The sequence below is a fragment of the Phyllostomus discolor genome, chromosome 2 (assembly GCF_004126475.2).
Source record: "Phyllostomus discolor isolate MPI-MPIP mPhyDis1 chromosome 2, mPhyDis1.pri.v3, whole genome shotgun sequence".
Taxonomy (NCBI): Eukaryota; Metazoa; Chordata; class Mammalia; order Chiroptera; family Phyllostomidae; genus Phyllostomus; species Phyllostomus discolor.
In genome coordinates this window covers 136,171,570-136,193,070 of record NC_040904.2, presented here as the reverse complement: position 1 = coordinate 136,193,070, position 21,501 = coordinate 136,171,570, and the positions used below count along the sequence as shown (strand labels likewise).

General features: G+C 33.8%; 1 protein-coding gene across 4 annotated transcripts in view; it reads left to right on the top strand.

Moving 5' to 3' along the window:
• LRRIQ1 (leucine rich repeats and IQ motif containing 1) overlaps positions 1–21,501 on the top strand; it is a 229,395-nt gene that overhangs the window by 182,763 nt on the left and 25,131 nt on the right. For 3 of the 4 annotated variants that reach the window (XM_036018605.1, XM_036018604.1, XM_028532854.2), the window contains one exon: positions 11,796–11,916. In XM_036018605.1, coding sequence (XP_035874498.1) covers positions 11,796–11,916 — 121 coding nt within the window. Of the gene's footprint in view, positions 1–11,795; positions 12,025–21,501 lie in introns of those variants that run through there. The other variant, XM_036018606.1, reaches the window with a different exon arrangement.

The window sequence follows — 21,501 nt, the reverse complement described above, 5'->3', positions numbered from 1 at the left end:
TGGCAGAGTGTCATGGAGATTACCATAGGAAAATCAGTACTTCCATGTCACAGTACACATCACCTTCTAGCACTTTATCACATATTGTTGAGGGACTATTTGGAGCAAGAATGAGAAATACAAAAGTGCCAAGAAATGCCAGGATAAAGGAAGTAATATTACACTTAACTGTTATAGTTTTAAAAATGAATGAGAACATATTGGGTAGATTATTAATCAAAATGGTTCTATGAGATGAATGCTCTGACAATTTTCTTTTTCCATATACCACTATATTACGCTCAGTACAAATAGACCAAAAATACATAGCAATGACAGGTGCTTTTTTTCCATATTGGAGAGGTATAACTGAATACAAAAATAAGGTGAATGGTAGTAGAAAAGAAATACACATTTTGTTTTTTTGTGAGTAGAGACAGGGGAGAAATCAAATATCTCTACGCCAAAGAGATACTGGGCGAACTGAATGTCCAGAGTGGAAACCTTGTGGAGTGTTGGGGAGTGAGAGCACCCACTTTGCTGGGGAACCGGACACAGGTAATTATACAACTGGGACCAGGACATACCAAAATTTAGGGAAAATAGCCACCCTAACCTGTGTTATAAGATCCTCAAAGACGTAGAAAAAGACAGAAAATTAGAAAACAAAAGTAATCACATTTTTATGAGAAGACAGGTGGATATGCAAGTCTATTAGAAATTCTGGAAATAAAAATTATTGAAATAAATTCTGAACTGGGCCTCGTAAAAGAGGGAATTAGTGAATTAAAAGATTACCTACAAAAGAACAATAAATTGACAGCTAACATGTCAGAAACAATGCATACCAAAAAGAGAAAACAGTTATTTCCTAATATTATGGATAAATATAAACATCACCCACTTCTCTAACTTTCAGAAGTGAAGACAGAATAAAACATAATCAAATATTCAAGTGCTGGGTTTTGATAACATCTCTGTTTTCCAAATAAGATCAAAGCATATTGTGTATCTGACAATAAGAAAGTTGGAAACAAAACATCATTTTAGTTGTTTCCAAGTATATATTAATTAGTGTTTCCTACAGAGAGAGTTAGAGTTCATATTCTTCAGGAAATATATTCTAAGATTTTGATATTTGAGTGCCGGGCATTTATTGGGGGAGGCTTTCAGGAACAACTCCTTTGAGGGATGAAAGCAGCAGGCTTGCGCAGAAAGGCTGAGCTGCAACAGAGGTACCACAGAGGTAGTAAGATCTGGCAGTGGGGAAGGCCCTTTAGAGTTTTCCCAATTTGAGGAAATTGGATCAGGATTTTATGCTCCTACATCACCTCCATAAAAGATGTGACTTGGGAAAGCCAGCTCTCTTCAGCAAAGAATATTTTCTAGAAGGGGCTGAGCTGAGAGCCACCAGGCTTCAATTTTTTCAGCAGCTGTGGGAATCTGATTCAGTTGTTACAGGTAATCTGAGTGGGGTATCATAATATTTACAATACTAAGTAAGTTTACCATTCAGGGATGCAACAACCTCACATATAAAATGTGTCAACTGTACCCAAGTAAATCTATAAATTAAGAGCAATTCCAAAAAAATTACAGCTGTTGTTTAGATACTTGAAAAAAGTCTCATTCTAAAATGTATGTGGCTGAATAAAAAGCCAAGACTGTGTAGGATAACTCTGAAAAGGTAGAACAACTGGTGCCACCAGATAGAAAGACAGTACAAAGTTATAGTACAGCTTGTGGTGCTGGCACCGGCATGGACAAATAGACCAACCAATGGATGTGAATGGTGAGTTCAGAAATAGACCTAGCTGTATTGAAATGTAACATGTGATAAAGGTGTCACATGTGACATGTGACATGTCACATGTCACATGTGACATGTGACATGTGAAGGGTCAGATTGTTAAGTAAATGGCATTCAGTAAAAATACTTTCTTAATGGCATTAAGAAAAAATAAGGACTTTTTAGAGAGCATACACACCCTTCACAACAAATAGAATTCAGAAGGATGAAGACTCAAATGTGAAAAATAAAGCTATGTAACTGATCAAATAAAAAAGAATATCATTGCAACTTAGCAGTGAGGAAACACTTCTTTATTATTTTTTTTGCCTTCTGAAACTGCTTTTTACTGTTAAAGCAACATTCTTGGATACATGTAACAAAGTGAAATTGTCTAATTGTTCAGGCTGGTTGTGTGGCCTTGTCACCAGTTTGACTGTGTAGTAGTTTTAGAGGCTGTAACTTTTCTGGTTAGTGTCTTAGGTAATAAGTTAGAGTGCTGACACCTAATCCTAATTAGCCTTTGGACACAAAGACTTTTAACCTATAAATAAATATGAATAAGCTGATGTGAATATAGACTAACTTTGGTTAATCACTGAGGATATTTCTATTGAATTTAAGGTCATTGAAGCTAATTTTCAATAAAAGTCATTTACTTCAATAAAAAACAAGAATTGGAAAAAAGTGATAAAAACATAATTGATATAAACAGATTTAACAGTAAATTACTGTAATTCAATGTTTGTTATTAAATCTGTCTTTAGACACATTGCAGCTTGGTTTTGCTTATGTGTGTGTCCACAGTTAATTAGTTATTCTTATAATATCTCTATAATTAGTTCATTGGGAATCTTATCCACTCCACTGTTATAACTGAGAAAATAAAAATATTACAAATTATAGGAGATTGAGAAGCCAAAGAACTTATATGTACAGTCCATGGACATAAACTAAGGAGGGGGGTGCACTAGAGAAAGGAGGTGTGCAGGGGAGAGGGGGATAAAAGGGAGAAAAAGAATGATACAACCGTAATAGCATAATCAATAAAATATACTTAAAAAATAGTACAAATTTCCCTGGCTGATGTGGCTCAGTAGATTGACTGACTGTCAGCTGGTGAACCAAAGGGTTGCCAGTTTGATTCCCAGTCAGGGCACATGCCTGAGTGGCAGGCCAGGTCCCCAGTGGGAGGCACATGAGAGGCGACCACACACTAATGTTTCTCTGCCTCTCTTTCTTCCTTCCTTCCCCTCTCTCTAAAAATAAATAAATAAAATTTTAAATAAATAAAATAAAAATTATATGGAAAAATTATTGTGTTAAATATTTCTTCCTATGAAAGATTTTTCTAGGAAAGGTTAACAGACTCTAGACAGGACAAACTATTTTCAATGCTAAAAACTAACACTATCTTAATATCTAAATACAAAAGAATTTCTGCTAATGAACAATATAAAGTCAGGTAACCCAATGAAAAGGAAATAGAAATACAACAGAAAAAGAATATACATAAACAGTTCACAGAGATGATGCTTTTAATGCATAAATATATATAAATAGATGCTCAGTTATATGACCAAAGTATAAAATTAAAACTAAGAAGTTGTATTACTATAGTGGTTATAGTAATGGCTAATAAGCACATTAATTTAAATTAGAATATTGGGTAACAAAACATGCTTTCAACAATGTAGAAACAAATGTATGACTGGTGAAAGGAGAAGCTGGTGAAATCATTTGGAAAGAAATCTGTGAGTAGTTATTAAAAGAGTCCTTCATATACCCTATTATTGGAGGGAGTATATATATATAATTTTACATATATTATATATAATGTACATAACTTTATTTTTATAAAGATTTTATTTATTTATTTTTAGAGAGAGGGGAAGGAAGGGTAAGAAGGAAACATCAATGTGTGGTCACCTCTCACACGCCCGCTACTGAGGATCTGTTTTTGTTTTTTTTTTTTTTTTCAGTTCACAGGCCGGCACTCAATCCACTAAGCCACACCATCCAGGGACATAATTTTACATATATAATATATAACTACATATAAATAAACTAGAAAATTTTATTTAAAATATTCTTTTTACCTCAATGTTAAAAATGTAAATATTTAAGGAAAAATGTTAACATTAAGGTATACAAGGCCCCTACAGTAACTACCAAACATTGCCTTAAAAAAAATCAAAGAGATATTCCATTTTCATGAGTAGGAAGACTCAAATTATAAGATGTTATTAATGGAGAAAAAAGCCTTGGTACATTTACACAATGGAATACTATGCAGCCATAAAAAGAAGGACCTCTTACCTTTTACTACGGTGTGGATCAGTCTGGAGATCATTATGCTGAATGAATTAATCCAGCTGGAAAAAGACAAATACCATGTGATCTCACTTAAATGTGGAATCTAATGAACAAAATAAACTGGTGAACAAAATAGAAACAAAGGCATGGATACATACAACAGAGTGACCATTCTCAGTGAGAGGCAGGTTGAGGGGGGCACTGAATAAAAGAAGGTGAAGGGATTAGCTGAAGAACATATATGCATAACCCATAGACACAGACCACAGTGTGCTGATGGCCAGAAGGTATGGGAGATGGGGGCTGAGTGGAGGTAGGCAAAGGGGAGGAAAATGGGGACATCTGTAATAGTGTCAACAATAAAAAATTATGTCAATTCTCTAGAAGTGGTCTACAAATTCAGTATACTTCTGTAATGCTTTTTAGTAGAAATGGACAAATTTTAAAATGTACATACAAATGCAAGGGGCCCAGAATACTCTATTTAATCTTGAAAAGAGTAGTAAAAAGACTCATACTACCTGATTTAAAAACTGCTGTATAGCCCTAGTAATCAAAAATGTGTATTATGTGCATAAAGATAGAAAAATCAATCAGTGGAAAAAGAATAGAGTCCAGAAAAATACCACACTTATAAGATTAACTTATTTTTCTTAAAAGTATCAAAGCAATTAAAAGAGGAAAAGAATAATTTTGTAAACAAATATTATTGTACAATTGGATATGTACAAGGAAAAAAGTGAATCTTAATTTCTACTTAACATCATATTTGAGAATGAATTTGATATGAATTATGAGCCAAAATGTAAAAGATAGAAAATTGTACTGCAACAACAATTTAAATAAAATTTTTAAAAAGGTAAAATTCTAAACCTCTCAAAGAAAGCATAGTAAGATATTTTCATAAATCTGCTGTTAGCAAAGAAGTTTTAGGTGGAAAAGAAAATCATAAATCAAAAGATAAAAACAGGGCCCTGGCTGGCATAGCTCAGTGGATTGAACACGGGCTGCGAACCGAAGTGTCGCAGGTTCGATTCCCAGCCAGGGTACATTCCTGGGTTGCAGGCCATAACCCCCAGCAACCACACATTGATGTTTCTCTCTCTCTCTCTCTTTCTCTCTATCCATCTCCCTCCCTTCTCTCTCTAAAAATAAATAAATAAAAACTTTTAAAAATTAAAAAATAAAAATATAAATTGTACTTCATGAAATTTAAAAGTATTTGCACTTAGAAAGGCTCACTCAAAATGAAAAGAAATAAAAAGTCAAACCACATCCTGGAGGAAAAATTCCCACTCTCTCTCTCCCTCTTCCACTTCTCTCCTCCTTCCTCTCTCCCCTAATCCTCCTTGTGCAAAGAATCCCTCCCCAACATGTAATACATCTAACAAAAAACTTGGATCCATAATATGTTTTTTAAATTTCTAAAACCAATAATATAAAGACAAACACCCAAAGTCATTAAAAAATCAAAAAATATTTGGAACATCACAAAGGAAGATATTTGAATGGTTAATAAGCATATTAATTTAAATTAAAACAGTAATGACTGGCATATTTCTCTTAGCATACTGTCTCCAGGGGATACATGGTAATGGAAAAATACAATAAAATGATTAACAAAATAAATAAAATAGCAATGAGATACTACTACATCACACTAGAGTGGTTAAAATTTAAAAGCTAGAAAACACAAATGTGGGCAAAGATATGAAACAACTAGAATTCTCACACATTACAGGTATAGTGAAAAATGATAAGACCATTTTGAAAAATAGGCAGTTTTATATAAAATTATACATACTTCTATCCTATGATCCATTAATTCTACTTCTGGACATTTATCCAAGGGCAATGAAAACAAATGCCCACATAAAGACCTGTTGGAAAATCACATAGCAGCTGTATTGATAAAGGCCATAAAATGCAAACAACCTGAATATTTATAACAGAAGAATGGATAAACTGTGGTATACTCTTACAATGACATACCTACTCAGAATTGAAAAGGAAGTAACTGAAGATACACACAGCAACATAGGTGAATATCAAAACCAATACAGTGAATGAAAGAAGCAGATACAGAAAAGTACATACTTTAAGATCAGAGAAAACTAAGCTGTGCAATGGTGAAAAAAATAGAACAGTAGTACAGTAGTCACTTCTGAAGGTGAATTACTGGAAGGAGGCACAAAGTAACTATTTGATAATCGTATTAGTCAAGGTTCACCAGAGAAACAGAACCAGTAGGATCTGTATCTCTCTCTCTTTTTCTCCATAGATAGATATATATAGATATATATATATTATATATATCTATATATATAAAATTTTCTCTTTATATGTGTATATATATATGCAGGACCTTAGAATAGCCAATGCAATCTTAAAAAAGAACAAGACTTATACTATCCAATTTCAAGACCCTTGGATTCAGAATGGAACTTACATCGTTCAGCTCTTTAGTCTATTTATCCACCCAGCTAGAAAGACAATTCATCTACCTATTATTTACTAAAAAATAATTGGCTCATTTGATTATGAAAGCTAAGTCCCATGATCTGCTGTCTGCAAGCTAGAGACCTAAGAGAACCTCATGGTATAGTTGCAGTCTCAGTCCAAGGGCCTAGGAACAAAAAGAACCAATGGTGCACATTCCAGTCGTAAGACAGAAGACCTATGTCCCAGCATCTTCGGTCAAGCAGAGAGAATGAATTCTCCCCTTTTTTGCCTTTTTATTTTATGCAGTCCCTTAGTGGATTAGGTGTTACCACCCACATTGGGAAGACCAGCCTGGTTACCTCTGATTCACATGCTACTATCCAGAAACACCTTCTCAGACAAACTCAGAAATAATGTTCCACTGAAGACATCCAAGTACCCTGTAGCCCAGTCAGGCTACCACATAAAATTAATTGTCACCACAGTTATCTGTAATAAACAACTGAAATGAAGTGGAGGTGCATAAAGGGGGGGAATGAGAGACCCCTATAGCAGTGTCAACAACAACAACAACAAAAGAAAGCACTGTGTACCTGTTAAAATATGACATGGTTAAAGAAATAAAGTACATTTGAAAACAAAAAAAAAATGAGCAAAGAGATTTAACTCCACCAAAGAGAATATTCAAATAGAAACAGTACATGAAAAGATTTTAAACATCATTAATCACTAAGGTAATTATGAAAGCCACTATATTATACCACAATACAGCTATTATGGTGGTTAGAATAAAACCCTGGCAATACCAAGTGCTGATGAATGTGTGGAGCAATTGGATCTCTCCCACATTGCTACTGAGAGTGGTATAGCCACTGGAAAAAATTTGCCAATGTCTTATTAGGGTAAATATACACTTGCGACTAAACAATTCTGCTCTTGAGTGGTTTTCTTAGCAAAATGAACTTATGTTTAACTAAAAACCTATATAAATGTTCATAGGAGTTTTATCTGTAATGGCCAAACATTGGAAACAACCCAAATCTTTTTCAATAAGTGAAAGTATAACCAAATGGTGGTACATACAAACAACAGATATATGAGGTCTGTCTGGAAAAAGTCCAATCCCTGTTAATATAATGAAATAGTTCACACCACATCAGTGTCACCTGGCAGCCAAGGAGAGTGGACTGGAATTTGCATGTGTGAACAATGATGACTTCACTGTACTAGTCACTTGGGGAAGTAGATGCCATTGGTTGAGCATGTATACTGTGTGGCCATCACACTCAAAATTACTGCAACAAATCTGCATCAAATTTTGCATTAAACTTGAACATTCCTCCACAGAGACTATTCAGATGATTCAGAAGGCCACAGTTATGGGCAGCTGGTGATTGATAGCCTCACACAACAATGTGCCCACTCATGTATTACATCTCATACAGAGATTTTTGGTGAAATATCAAATCACCCAGGTGACCCAGCTCCCCTACAGCCCAGATTTGGTGCCCCATGACTTCTGGCTTTTTCCCAAAACTAAAATCACCTTTGAAAGGGAAGAGATTTCACCATCAGTGAGATTCAGGAAAATACAACAGGGCAGCTGATGGCAATTCGGAGAATTGTGTGAGATCCCAAGGTGCCTACTTTGAAAGGATCTGAGCTGTCATTGTTCTATGTACAGTGTTTCTTGTGTCTTGTATGTTCTTCATCAAATGTCTCTATTTTTCATATTATATGCCTGGATAACTTCTGGAAAGATGTTGTACAATAGAAATAAATAAAAAGCAACAAACAACAAACTCTTGATACACACAAAGACTGATGGATCTAAAGAACATTATGCTGAGTAAAAAAAATCTCAAAAGGTTACATAAATAACATCCTCAAAAACATGTAATTATAGTGATGGAGAACATATTCATGGTTACCATTGATTAGGTTGGGGAGAGGATATGACTACAGGGATTTCTTGGAGAAGACAGAGCAGTCCTGTACCTTCATTGCAGTGTAGTTATATACATTTATGCATGCAATAAAATGTCACAGATGTAGAGCCAGACCAAGAAAGTTTTTACATATGAAAATTGATGAAGTCTTAAAAAGATGTGTGGTTTAGTAAGGGTATTGCACTTATATAAATTTCTTGGATTTAATGATCACATTTTGGTTATATTTTTATGGGGGTGTGCTAGGTGGAGGGTATATAGGGAATTCTCCCTAGCAGTTTTTACAATTTCTATGGGAATTTAACTTACTTAAAAATAGATTTTATATTATTGAAATTCATGTCTAAGATTTGTGCATTTCATTGCATGTAAATTATAGCTTTATAAAACATTTAAAGTGTCTTCCCTGCCCTCAAATGTTATATAAAAGGCCTCTGCCTTATATAAGAACAGGGGTTTATGGAATGATAAATGGAAGGGTATGCATACTTCAGCTTTCTGCAACCAAAGATAAAAATTGTTTTAAATCATTCATATATCTAGAAACATAATTTTTGAATAATTATATGTAGAAATATTACAAGACAACTTATAAGTAAACTTTATAATGCTTTATCTCTCTTTTTAAAAAATACCTGGATAATAATTAAATAAGTATTTATTTTTATATGTGCTGTTCAGTATGTCTTAACTTCTAAAAATATAAAATTTTAGAATTAAATATTTAATAAAATGGAAACCTTTTTAAAAATATGAAGAAAGAGGAACTCCTTGTTTTTTTATAAATAAGAGAGTCTCTGTTTTTTTTTAAGATTTTATTTATATATATTTTTTAGAGCGAGGGGAAGGGAGGGAGAGAAAAATCAATGTGTGGTTGCCTCTCACACACCCCCTACTGGGGACCTGGCGCACAACTCAGGCTTGTGCCCTGACTGGGAATCGAACCAGCAACCCTTTGGTTCTCAGGGCAGTGCTCAATCCACTGAGCCACATCAGTAAGGGCAGAGATTCTCTATTTTTAACTAAGTTGCCTAGGTTGGAGGTGAATCATAATCCAGATGGTTAAAAGTCATATTCCAAAATCTATATTCCTCATTTTATTGTGAACATATAGAGAAAATGTGTCACAAACCTTGTAAATGGGGCTATAAATGTGACCTGTTCAGAAAAAAAACAAAACAAAAATAATTTTGCAAAATTACTATTTAATAAATATTTTATTGAATTGCACATAGAAAATTATGACCTGACATTAACTTAAAACTGTATTATAACCACATAAAATGTTTAATATTACAGTATTTCAGAATTAAATACACATTTTATAGAATAAGTTTTAAAAGCAGGAGCAGTTTAAGTTTTTAAATATATCCATTTTGCATGCCATAGAAGAAGAGATGTATTTTATTTATGCTTTTTTATTTTTAAACAGTAATGGGAGGAATGATGTTCAATTTGAAAACCAATGTTTTCAAAAACAGAATCTGAATATTAATGCATATGTGTCTGTGTCAGATGCACTAAGGGATTCTGATAAAATTTCTAGGTTTGTACTTAAGCTGCTAGGTGGCGCCATTATGAAAACATGTATTCCTGTTAAATCTCACTTTTAAATTTGTATCCCTCTTATCATCTGACTTAATTAGTAACTGACATTGTTTTCTGTCTCAAAAGGAGCACTCTTTTGTGTGTAAATGGCTTAGATGATACAGAGATTTTTGGAAGGCGTGTATTCACAAATATTTTCTTGACATGTAGATATTGTCTTAATTGGGGGAATGGATTTCTACTTTCTATTTGGGCATACTTAATTTATATCATCAAATTGAAGCAAATAGATCCTGGTTTTAAAACCTTGAGGCGTATCATTAAAGCCTCCTTAGCCAACATGCAAGATGCCTAAGCATTTAGCATCTTTTTCCTTGTTTGGTAACTGGTCTCACCAAAACTATGGTATTGCTATGGTATTTCCCTCTTATTCCTGACTCTTTCTTTTTTAATCTTAGTATTAATGAAGCTGTTCTAATGGGAATATTAGACACACACTCTGTTGTACTAGATGAAGTAAAATTCAGAAAGAATGTGTAACACCTTTTATACTAATCACAAGTGTAAATTGGAAGCCCGTTGTTCCTTATTTCATTTTAAACAGTTTTCTACTGAAGTTTTTTTGACAATGCAATTGTATCACCTAGCCAGGTACAAGAAAAAGTGACGGACATTATAGAATGGTTTCTATTCTGAGTTCAGCAACAGCAAAATTGCTTGTTTAACAATGAGAAGTTCGTGTATGTAAGGGGAGAAGTGGGAAGGGATGTAAAGGAGAAAGGCAAACATCTAAATTTGAAAGAGGATGATCTTTAGATGCTAGTTTCATGAGTTTTTCTAGCTCATCACATAGGGACAGCTTTTTAACCACAGTGATGATTTTATGGCTTTACTTGGCTTTACTTAATTTTTTTCTCATATCAAACATTAAAGACAGTGCTTTCTCACAGGATTTCAAACATCCTGTGGTTTGGGTTAAATCCCAGCTACATTGAAGCTGCTTTGCTTTCCATACTGCATTTCCCCCAACTTCATGGCTGAATCCTGATAAATCTTTACCTAATGATATTAGACTTTCTATAAAACAATATTTTATAGGAAAGAATCTATTCTTTCACTATTAAGTTCACTCTAAAATAGCAGTAAGTGTTCAGATGGTAATTTGAGATTAAATAGATTATCTAATTCTTATGTCCTTACTATATTTTGAAATTTCAATATATTTACCATTACTTCCAAATTAAACTTAATGCGTAGAATTTTTACATTAATAATTGTTGTAATAAGAAGGTAGAGGCCTTTTCTGACTTTACAGTATACAAACATGATATAAAGACATTTCAGGGAATTTTACTGAGAAAACTAATACTTATAAGTGTGAAATATAAATATTGCAGAAAATAATCCCATATGACATTTCTAACATTCAATTAAGAATTAAATAATATTCTTGGTAAATAAGTGATGTTAAACTGTGTAAAGTTTCATCAGTTGCCTTTAAGATTGATTTCATCAAAATTACTGTACTAAAATGTTTTCTTTTGTTGTACAGACTCAAATAGCAAACCTCAATTTTAAGATCGGCTCTTATTTGCGAAAAATGCTTTGACATAGTGCATCGTGCTGCCGAGGCGGCAGTGAAGGGTTGTGGTGTCGTTTTGAGGAAGGTTGTTTGACAGAGCCTGTTTGTTTATTTGGGGTAATGTGAGCTGCATTCAGAAAATGCCATATTTTGTTTCATGATTGTATACATTCTCTCCCATTGCTCCCAGGCAAGACTTGTAAGCAGAGAAGACACGGATTTAGACTTTTTTTCCATGACCAGTGGAAATGCTTTGTCTGTGAAGAGAGAGAAAAAAAGTCAGGCACACAGACACTCAGCGGGATCTTCAAGTAAGTTGTGGTTTCCTTCAGAATTAATTTAGAAATCACAAATGAATTGACGGAACCTAATGCCAACAAGAATTCTTTTACATATAGGGGGTAGAATGCCAGCAACCAGAACTGCCCAAAATGTGTATTTGAATATTTTCTTTCCTTAAATGTCTTCTTTTGATATAAGTGAAATTAAATTATATCTAAAATTAACAGCACAGCTATTTTAATTATATTCTGTGACTCAGTGGTCTACTATCCCACCCCCTGATGGATCATATTGAATTCTTTGATCATTTACTTCTAAAAGAATTTTTTAGGCTAATTGTAAAAAGTTGGATATGTATATCAAAGTAGCATATTTTGAACTTCTGTCATTGATTTAATAGATGTTTAGATAAAGTTAATTTTTAAAGGAATCTTTTAAAAAATAACAGATTTCAGATAATGTACCATCAAAACCATGCTTTAAAAAACTATTTCCATTAAACAGATGATGGTTTATATTTATTAATGATGGCTTTTTTCATTTGTAAATCTGTCACACACATCTATTACCTTTATCATGGTTTCAGTGAGAACTGTTCTGCAGTTAACTCTGAAAAATGTGAACACTTTAAAAATATCTATATCTTATGGTATTTGGGGGTAACTTAGCCTAATTTTTCAAACTCTTCACTTAGGGTGCAAAGTCTAAAGATTTCACAATGTTTATTAACATATTATGGTATATTAGCATAAAGGATGTTTTATTTCATATCATATTTGTTAATTTCCCCAAAGTATACTGAATCTCAGGTATCAATACTTGAAGTTACACTTCATTATAAGTATTGCTATTCTTGAAAAAGATGTATTCCTTATTGATATTATAGTTATTTACATACAAAGTCAATATTTGATTAAATGTAAAAAAGTCAGTGATCCAGATGGTATACTTCAGATAAGTGAAAAGTTCAAAATGATTCCTTGATTTTCATTCTTCATACAAGTACTTCATAAGTAGATTCCAGTCATTTAAATGCATTGATGCATGTAAGTTCATTCTGACAAATGTTAATTTGCTTTTGAGATAATTTTAATGTGTCTAATTAAAAAACATTTATCAGACTTTAAAGTTCTTAGAGTGCTTGAATTTTCTTACCTGACTGCAGAATTTGGATACTAAAAAGTTGCTCTAGTCAATACGGTTACAAAATATTTTAGGTTTATTCACCTGATATGGATTTTTTACATTATTAGTAAAATGTATCACATCAATTGTAAATGTATATTACATTTCAGAAGGAGTCCATCTGTGCTGCACATAGTGATGAATAATACATATCTATTTTAAGCACTGAATATTGCAGACTCACATGATATCACTTTGGGGGCAGCAGAAGTAAAAAGAAACAGACCAAATAAAACAAAAACAAAAAAATTTGCCTTGTGTCTTTACAGAGTATCAAAGTTTCTGTTAATAATGTAACATCTGAATGTTAAAACATAAAAAGCTCAATAAATCAGCAACTATCCTGAAATACACATGCTTAATCTTTCACTTACGTGACATGGAATTATGTATTGTAGAGTATACAAGCTCATTATATATACAGTTCATTTTTAACACATTTTCTAAAAAAAATTTGAAATAAGGCTATTCTCACTGTAATTCCAATTAGTTATCAATAAGTAACATTACAAACACTATTGATCTCTCAGTGAATTTACTAAGTGACGATTTAAACAAATTGCTTTAGAGGGATAGTTTTTAGTAGAAAACAGAATGCTACTTACGTAATTATTATAGTTACTAGTTAATTATAACATCAGCATAATATAATGGTAAAGAGTATAGGTTCTGACATTAATTTGCCTGGATTTGAATAATGACTTAATTTCCTTATCTTTAAAATGGGAATGATAATAGAAGTACCTACTTTGTAAAATTATCTTTAGGATTAAAGGTAGAGAGTTTAGAACAGTACCTGGCACACAATAACTGCTTAATAAAGATGTTCTTTATAATTGCACCTGCACATAGCTGTAGAAGAACAATCAACTGAGGTAAGATATTGAAGTCTCCAGATTCTAGGCACATGCTCAGTTTATAATAAACCTACTCTTAATAGTTGCTTGACTAAAAATTTGACGTAGCCTATTTTTTATGGAAATCTTTTAACCTCAAAGCCGTTGGCTCCCAGGCTTCCATGGCTCTGGGCCAACCACTTACAGCTTTGGTGTTTTGACAGCTCTTCCCTGGACTTTCCATGTCTCTTGCTCAAAAACTTTTCACCTTATTAAAGCTAAAGTATTTCTTTTAGCTTAGCAAGCCAATTCTAAAGAGTAGTTTATAGGCTGCAGCTATAAAACTCTTTAAGCCTTTGAACTTTTCTAGATATTTCACTTTTAATGTTGCTATAATATTTGTAACAGGTATTTTTTAAAATCAGATAAGTTCAGGTTTAAAACCCCAGTGCCACTATTAAATGTAAGTTGTGTAACTTTGGGTAAATTATTTAACCCCTAAGAATTAGTTTATTGTCTGAAAAATGGGAATAATAATGTCTATCCTATAAAGTTTTAGTGAAGAAGAAATTCTTAAGAAGTAAAAATGTATGTAAAGCATGTGATTTATTGCCCAACACATATTAAGAGCTTTAAAAATAGTACTTGTTTATATTGTTACTGTTGTTTGTTTTATGTTACTGTTGCACAATTTTAAACAACTACAAGGTAGAATTGTCTTCCTTTTCTTTGTGTCAAATAATACCAGAATCAATATACTTCCAGCATGCCAGCCACCTCAAGCAATACATACTGTCTTTTTTTGTGTGAATTTCCTAAGATTTCTGCCCTTTTCCTTTTATGTCTTACAGCTCTCCTACAAGAAGAAACCAAGTCAGTCTTTTCATACCTAGCTTTCTAATATATCTTATGCTTTACAGAGAAATGAAAAGGTCACATTATTATTTTTAAAATACCATTTATAAAATGAATATACCAAGAGATTTCCTCATTTAGAAAAAAAATTTGATTTCCTTCAATGATTTTGTTTTGTTTTTTTTCAATTAATTTTCTCATTTAATACTTAAAATGACTGACATATTACAATAATAATAATTGTATTGGTATAGCACTCTATGGCTTTACAAATTTCTTTTAATTATCTTATTTGTAATGATTATTTGTCTTTGATAGCTAATGCAAATAATACTCGAAGACTTTATTTAATTTGCTTTGGCACAAAGAGTTTAACAAGGTAAAGCAGCAATTTGAACCTCGATTTTCTTTTTCCAAACTCATTGTTACATTGCTTTTATTTTTCTGTGGACCAAAATATATAGCTCGGTTGATAAGAGTAGAACATAAGTAATGTAGTTCTCTCTCTCTTTTCTTTTGTTTTTTCTTTTCTTTCCTTTTCTTTTTTTTTCTTTTCTTTTCTTTTCTTTCTTTCTTTCTTTCTTTCTTTCTTTCTTTCTTTCTTTCTTCTTTCTTTCTTTCTTTCTTTTTCTCTTTTCCTTCCTTCCTTCTTTCCTTCCTTTCCTTCTTCTTTCTTTCAAGAGCCACTTACTGAAAAATCACTGCTACTTTATACCTACTTATATACCTACTTTAGGCTCCTGTTTGCCCCCTAATCATCTCTGCATGTTCCAGGACATATACTATTTTCAAAGTTAACCAGAGATTGAGAATCCACAATCCCTCTGTAATAGAGCATAATTAGCCCAAAGTCAACTTCTTCTCTGAGGATAGCTAACAGAGATTTCTGAAAGCACCTTAGTGTTTTAGAAAAGTTATCAACAGAAGGTATTCTGAGTCAGTTCTAACATTTTGCAATGCCTCTAGTATGTTTACAAAGTAACTTTATAGAATTTATGAAAAGCATAAAGTGAAATAGTTAACTAGATGTCAATACTAAATAATATATGCAGAAACTAAGGGTGGTAATTAAAGCAAAAGTAGATTCTAAAAATAACCATTAATCTTTACTCCAAATTTAAAAGCACATTCCATCCTGGCTGGTGTGGCTCAGTGGATTGAGCACTGGCCTGTAAACTAAAGGGTCACCAGTTCAATTCCCAGTCAGGGCACATGCCTGGGTTGTAGGCTAGGTCCCCAGTGGGAGTTGTGCAAGAGGCAACTACACATTGATGTTTCTCTCCTTCTCTTTCTCCTTCTTTTCCCCCTCTCTAAAAATAAATAAATAAAATCTTGAAAAAATCCATTAATATAATTTTAGATTTGCAAATCAAGAATTATTAGCATGTTATATATTCATGTATGTCCACATGTATATATGCACATGCATGTACAGATATATGATTTGTCATAGCTATAGTGTGTGTTTGTGTGGGTGTATATATATATATATATTTATATATATATATAATATACATTTATAATCCCCCATTGAGTAAACTTGATATTTAACAGTCATTGCATATATTTCTGGGTCATTATATAAACCACACATCATAATAGCAAGCAGTTATATACCTATAATGTACATAGCACTATCCAGACCATTAAAGTACAAAGATTGAGAGGCATGCCCAACTTCAATACTTACTGTAAAAGGAAATTCAAGTTAAAACAAAATACCACTTCACATCTATTAAAATAACAAAAATCTAGAACACTGACAAAAACAAATGTTGGCAAGGATGTGGAGCAATAGGAACTCTCATTTATTGCTGGTGGAAATGCAAAACGTTACAGCTACTTTAGAAGAGAGTTTGGTGGTTTCATACAAACTAAACAATCTCTTACCCTATGGTCTAGTAATCATGTTCCTTGGTATTTACCCAAAGGAGCTGAAAGCATGTCCCACACAAAAACTTGTACATGGATATTATAGCAGATTTATTCATAACTGCCAAAATTTGGAAGCAACCAAGACATCCTTCAGTAGGTGAATGGCTAAACAATCTGTAGTACATCCAGATAATGGAATATTATTTAGTGCTAAAAAGAAATGAGCTACTGAGCTGTGAAAGATAGAGGAAACTTAAATGACTATTACTAGGTGAAATAGGCCAACCTAAACAGGCTACTAGTAGGATTCTAACTATGTGACATTCTTAAAAAGCAAAACTATGGAAACAGTAAACATATCAGTGGTTGTCAGAGGGCAGGGGAAGGGGACATGAATAGAGGCAAGCACAGAGGCTTTTTAAGGTAGATACTGGGGGATAGAAGGGGAAGGGTTGTCAGAACATGTGTAAAGGACCCATGGACAAAGCCAAAAGGGAGTAGGACTGAGAATGGGAGGGGAGGGGAAGGAAGAGTGGTGGGAGGAAAATGGAGACAACTGTACTTGAACAACAATAGAAAGAAAGCAAGGCACAATGGCTGTTGTGGCGCAGTTGATTGAGCACCAGACTACAAAGCAAAGGGTCGCTAGTTCGATCTCCAGTCAGGGCACATGCCTGGGTTGCAGACCAAGTCCCCAGCAGGGGGTGCACAAGAGGCAACTGCACATTGATGTTTCCCTCTTTCTCCTCCCCTTCTTGTCTCTCTAAAAATAAATTAAAAAATATTTTTTAAAAGAAAGCCAACTGAAACTAAAAAATATACTTTTGATGAATACATGTCATTCATTATATATTTTTCCAAACTCACAGAATGTACAAAACCAAGAGTGAACTGTAATGTAAACCATGAACTTTGGATGATGATGTTGTGTCAGTTTAGGTTCAACAATTTTAACAAAGGTACCTCTCTGGTGGAGGGTGTTGATAATGAGGGAGACTATGCATGTGTAGGCAGGGTGTGTGTGGGGAATCTCTACTTTCCCCTCAGGTTTGCTAAAACCCTGAAACTGCTCAAAAAATAAAATAAAGTCTTAATAAAAATGGGGGGTTTGGAAGAAAATAAAAAAATGGAAAAGTTCAGAAGGGTGTTTCTTACCACCTATTTCCTGATATTTTCTTTGGAATAGGGGGATTTAGATTTTAATTAGATAAATACAAATTGCTCAGAGTTAAGGAGGCGGAAAGCTGTGGAGTTGAGACTGAAGTCTGGGCATTCTGATTCCTCATGTAAAGGTATCCATTGCTTCTCATTCAACTCTTCTGCACCATAAGTGCTTTGTTTTAATCTATCTCAAAGTAAAGATGGAGCAAAAATACACTTTATAAATTTTATTTACTTAAATAGAAACAAAAGTACTAAAATGAACTATGTGTGCTTAGCACATAGAAGGTGCATATATTAAGAGATCAGCCATTGTTGCTTTTCTCCTATATCATAAGTTTGTATCATCTTATTTTTCAGTGGATATTGTCTTCTCCACAGCAAGGGAAAGTATTTCCATTAGCATGCCATGGCCTTCTCTCCAAATTATATGTATGAGACTTGGATTAATAAATGGCTACAGACATTAAAGAAAATTTGTAATATATTATAAATAACACTGTTATGAAATTCAGATGCTAAACAGACACCTTTTTATATTATTTGGCTACAATTAGATTTTTGTTTACTGTTTATTCTCTTTCTCCTTTCTAGTGTGTGTGTTTCAGGACAGCAGGGAATTTAATGAAGTATCCTAGGTACATAGAATAACTACCTGGCATATGGTAGGCCCTTTGATGTACATTTAATAACCTAAGTAATGGATGAACGAATGAGTATAGCAATACTTTAGTTGAATAAGGGCTAGGAAAGGAGTATCTTACATTTTGAAACTTGATAGTGCAGTAGCAGAAGGGGAGGGGTAGAAGATTGACCATTTTGGTAGACATTCAACAGTGTCTGCCAAAGTTTCTAAGGGCACCTGACCTATCCAAAATCCTGGTATTGTTATTAAGGAGTACAATCTATTCAAATGGTAAGGGTTTTCTTCCAGGTGTGTCTTTCAATCAACCCAGTCATGGGATACAAATTCCCATGAATTCAGCCTACATGAAGCCAATTCTGTCATGTGTTCATTCAGAAATATTTGTGGAGTGCTCCCTGAAGGCCACTGCATTACACAGGGGAGAAAGTGCTGAGCAACATTAGCCTTTATGGAGTTTATAATCCACATAAATACATGCTGAGGCAATCTGGGTCCAATCAGAAGATAGCTATCATACAGCAATTTACACAGGAAAAGTTTAAATGTTATTTGTTTTACTAAAGGAGTGGCTTAAATATATAAAAAAGCTCTATGGTACCCTAGTTGCTGAGTAAGAGCACCCAAGAAAGGACAAACTTGGAAGGAGTTCAGACTTCATAGAACAACAGAGACATTCCCTGGTTTGGCCAGACCAAAGCTAGTTTATAGTTACTGGGCAAACAATAAGCAATTCTCGGCAGTGCAGGATGGGGAGCTGGTGATAAGCGATCAGTTGTATAGGCATGACTTCAGAGCGGACCTAGTCAAAGCACATGTATGAGTGACACATGGACAAGGACGATGGTATAGGGACTGACTATAGGAGTGGAGGTGGACTGGGCAGATGAGGGCAAAGTGGGGAAAGTTGGGACAAATGTAATATAATAACAATATATTTTTTTTCAAAAGAGTGGACCTTGATAGGGCAGAAGGTGTGGCTGGCCTTGGTTTCCCTGTGGAGAGGATAGCACATACGTTACCACTAGGTCCAGGCTGTGTGGCTGCAGAGGGATCACATTCTGGAGCTGTAAACAGAGTCCTCACACCCACAAGGCTAAGGCCAATCCCACCTGCACCAGAAATTTCAAAGGGTCTTCTGGCAGCATCCCTTCAGCACCTTCTACTGAGAAAGTTTAACCTTTTTTGTCACTTTAAAGTATTATGAAGCAGGTAATGAAGGGGGTATTTATTGCTGTGAGGCAATAAGTTGAAAGCTGATGTATGTGCATGTATTAAATGACTGCCCTCTGAACACCCTGCATATATGTGTATGAATTACAGGTATGTGTATGAAAAACATCTTTATAACAGTAAATTGGACTCCCAATTCTTGTCTTTGGAAGAGATTCACAGCTTGGACCAAATTAAGGCCTAGTGTTATTTTACTCATGGCTCTTAAACCAGAAAATATGTTTGTGTGAGAAAAAAATGCAAAAGAGATTCACGATTGAGAAAAATTGAAGAATAAGAAGACCTCAAATTATTAAGAGAATGTTACTCCATTTTTCTTTTTCTCTTCTGTTTTATATGCTACTTCCAGCCTATAAAACCATGTTATTGACTAGGGAAACAATTATCTGGGAATTAATTTAAAAAGTATAGTGAACCCTCAATAAATTGGAATTTTGAATTCAGAAGTAAGAGATCACTAATATGACAAACGCATTTTAAACACTGAGAGACAGTGTGATATTGGTAAGAATATTCTGCTAAGAAGCTGGGGAATGAATTTCTAGTTCTGGTTTGGCTCCTCACCAGCTTGTTTGTGATCTTGGCTAAGTCACTCACAACTCCTTTATAAATTTAATAGGTAAAAGGCAGCCTGGTATAGTGGAAAGAAATTTAGAGTAGGCAACATTTAAATTGAAACCCCACCTCTGCCTGGCTGGTGTGGCTCTGTAGGTTGGCACGTTGTCCTGTAAACCAAAAGGTTGTGGTTCCATTCCCCCATCCGGACACATGCCTAGGTTTCTGGTTCAGGGCATCTCAGGGACAACTGATTGATGTTTCTCGCATTCTTTGTCTTCCTCCTTCCCCCTCTTTCTAAAATCAATAAGCATATCCTCAGATGAAGATTAAAAATATTAATATAAATTTAAACCTCCTTTCTCACAATTACATTTTTGTGAGTTTAAATGGGATATTTTAGATTTGGTTTGTCCATTTAGAAAATATTGTGGTGGGAATGAGGTCCATGTAAATATATATTTTGTGTTCATATGGAAAAGGGGCAAAAAAGAAAAATAAACATAAAGGAGTTCCAAGAGTTCCTATAGCTTTGAATATCCATATTCTGCAACTAGAACAATAAAACATTGTACATGCCATTTTCCTGATTACAAAGCAACAGAAGCTATTATTTCTGATGTGTTGTACTATGAAAATCATGTTTGCAAGTGAAAGTTTTCTCCATCCAAAATATTTCTAAATGACCCTGATTTTATATATTGTTTAAATTGTCTCTAATTAGCTAAGCTCAGTTAACTGAGATGACAGGGGGGAAATTGTTCCTTTAAATGTTTTCCAATGAAAAATTCTACCATCTATGAGAAATGAGAACTATTTTATAAAATTAAATTGAATTTTACAAAGTTGGAAGTGATTTTGAAGATCAACATGCCTACAGAGATAATTTGGCTTAAGAATATTCTACTACAAATACATAGTAGACACTTAAATGTCCCAATATGTGTTTTTTAAATAAAGCAATTTCCCAATTGAGATCCTAGTTGACATTTCATAGGGTAGCATTTGGAAATTACCTTTAGCTTACTTTAGCTCACAAATTTTTAGCTGGTGTGCTGTAGGAATTTTTAAAACATGAAATGCCTGACTATCTTAGGCAGGGGCACTGACCTTTTCCCCTTAGATTGTTAAATTTAAACAATGACAACAGCCAACACAACAATAGTGGTACTGTGATTTATGTAATTTACCTCCCCATTTTCTCATCTTGCTGCTCTCTAAGCCTTTGCCTCTCCACTACTAACCTGAATTTCCTTTGAAATTTCCCTTTC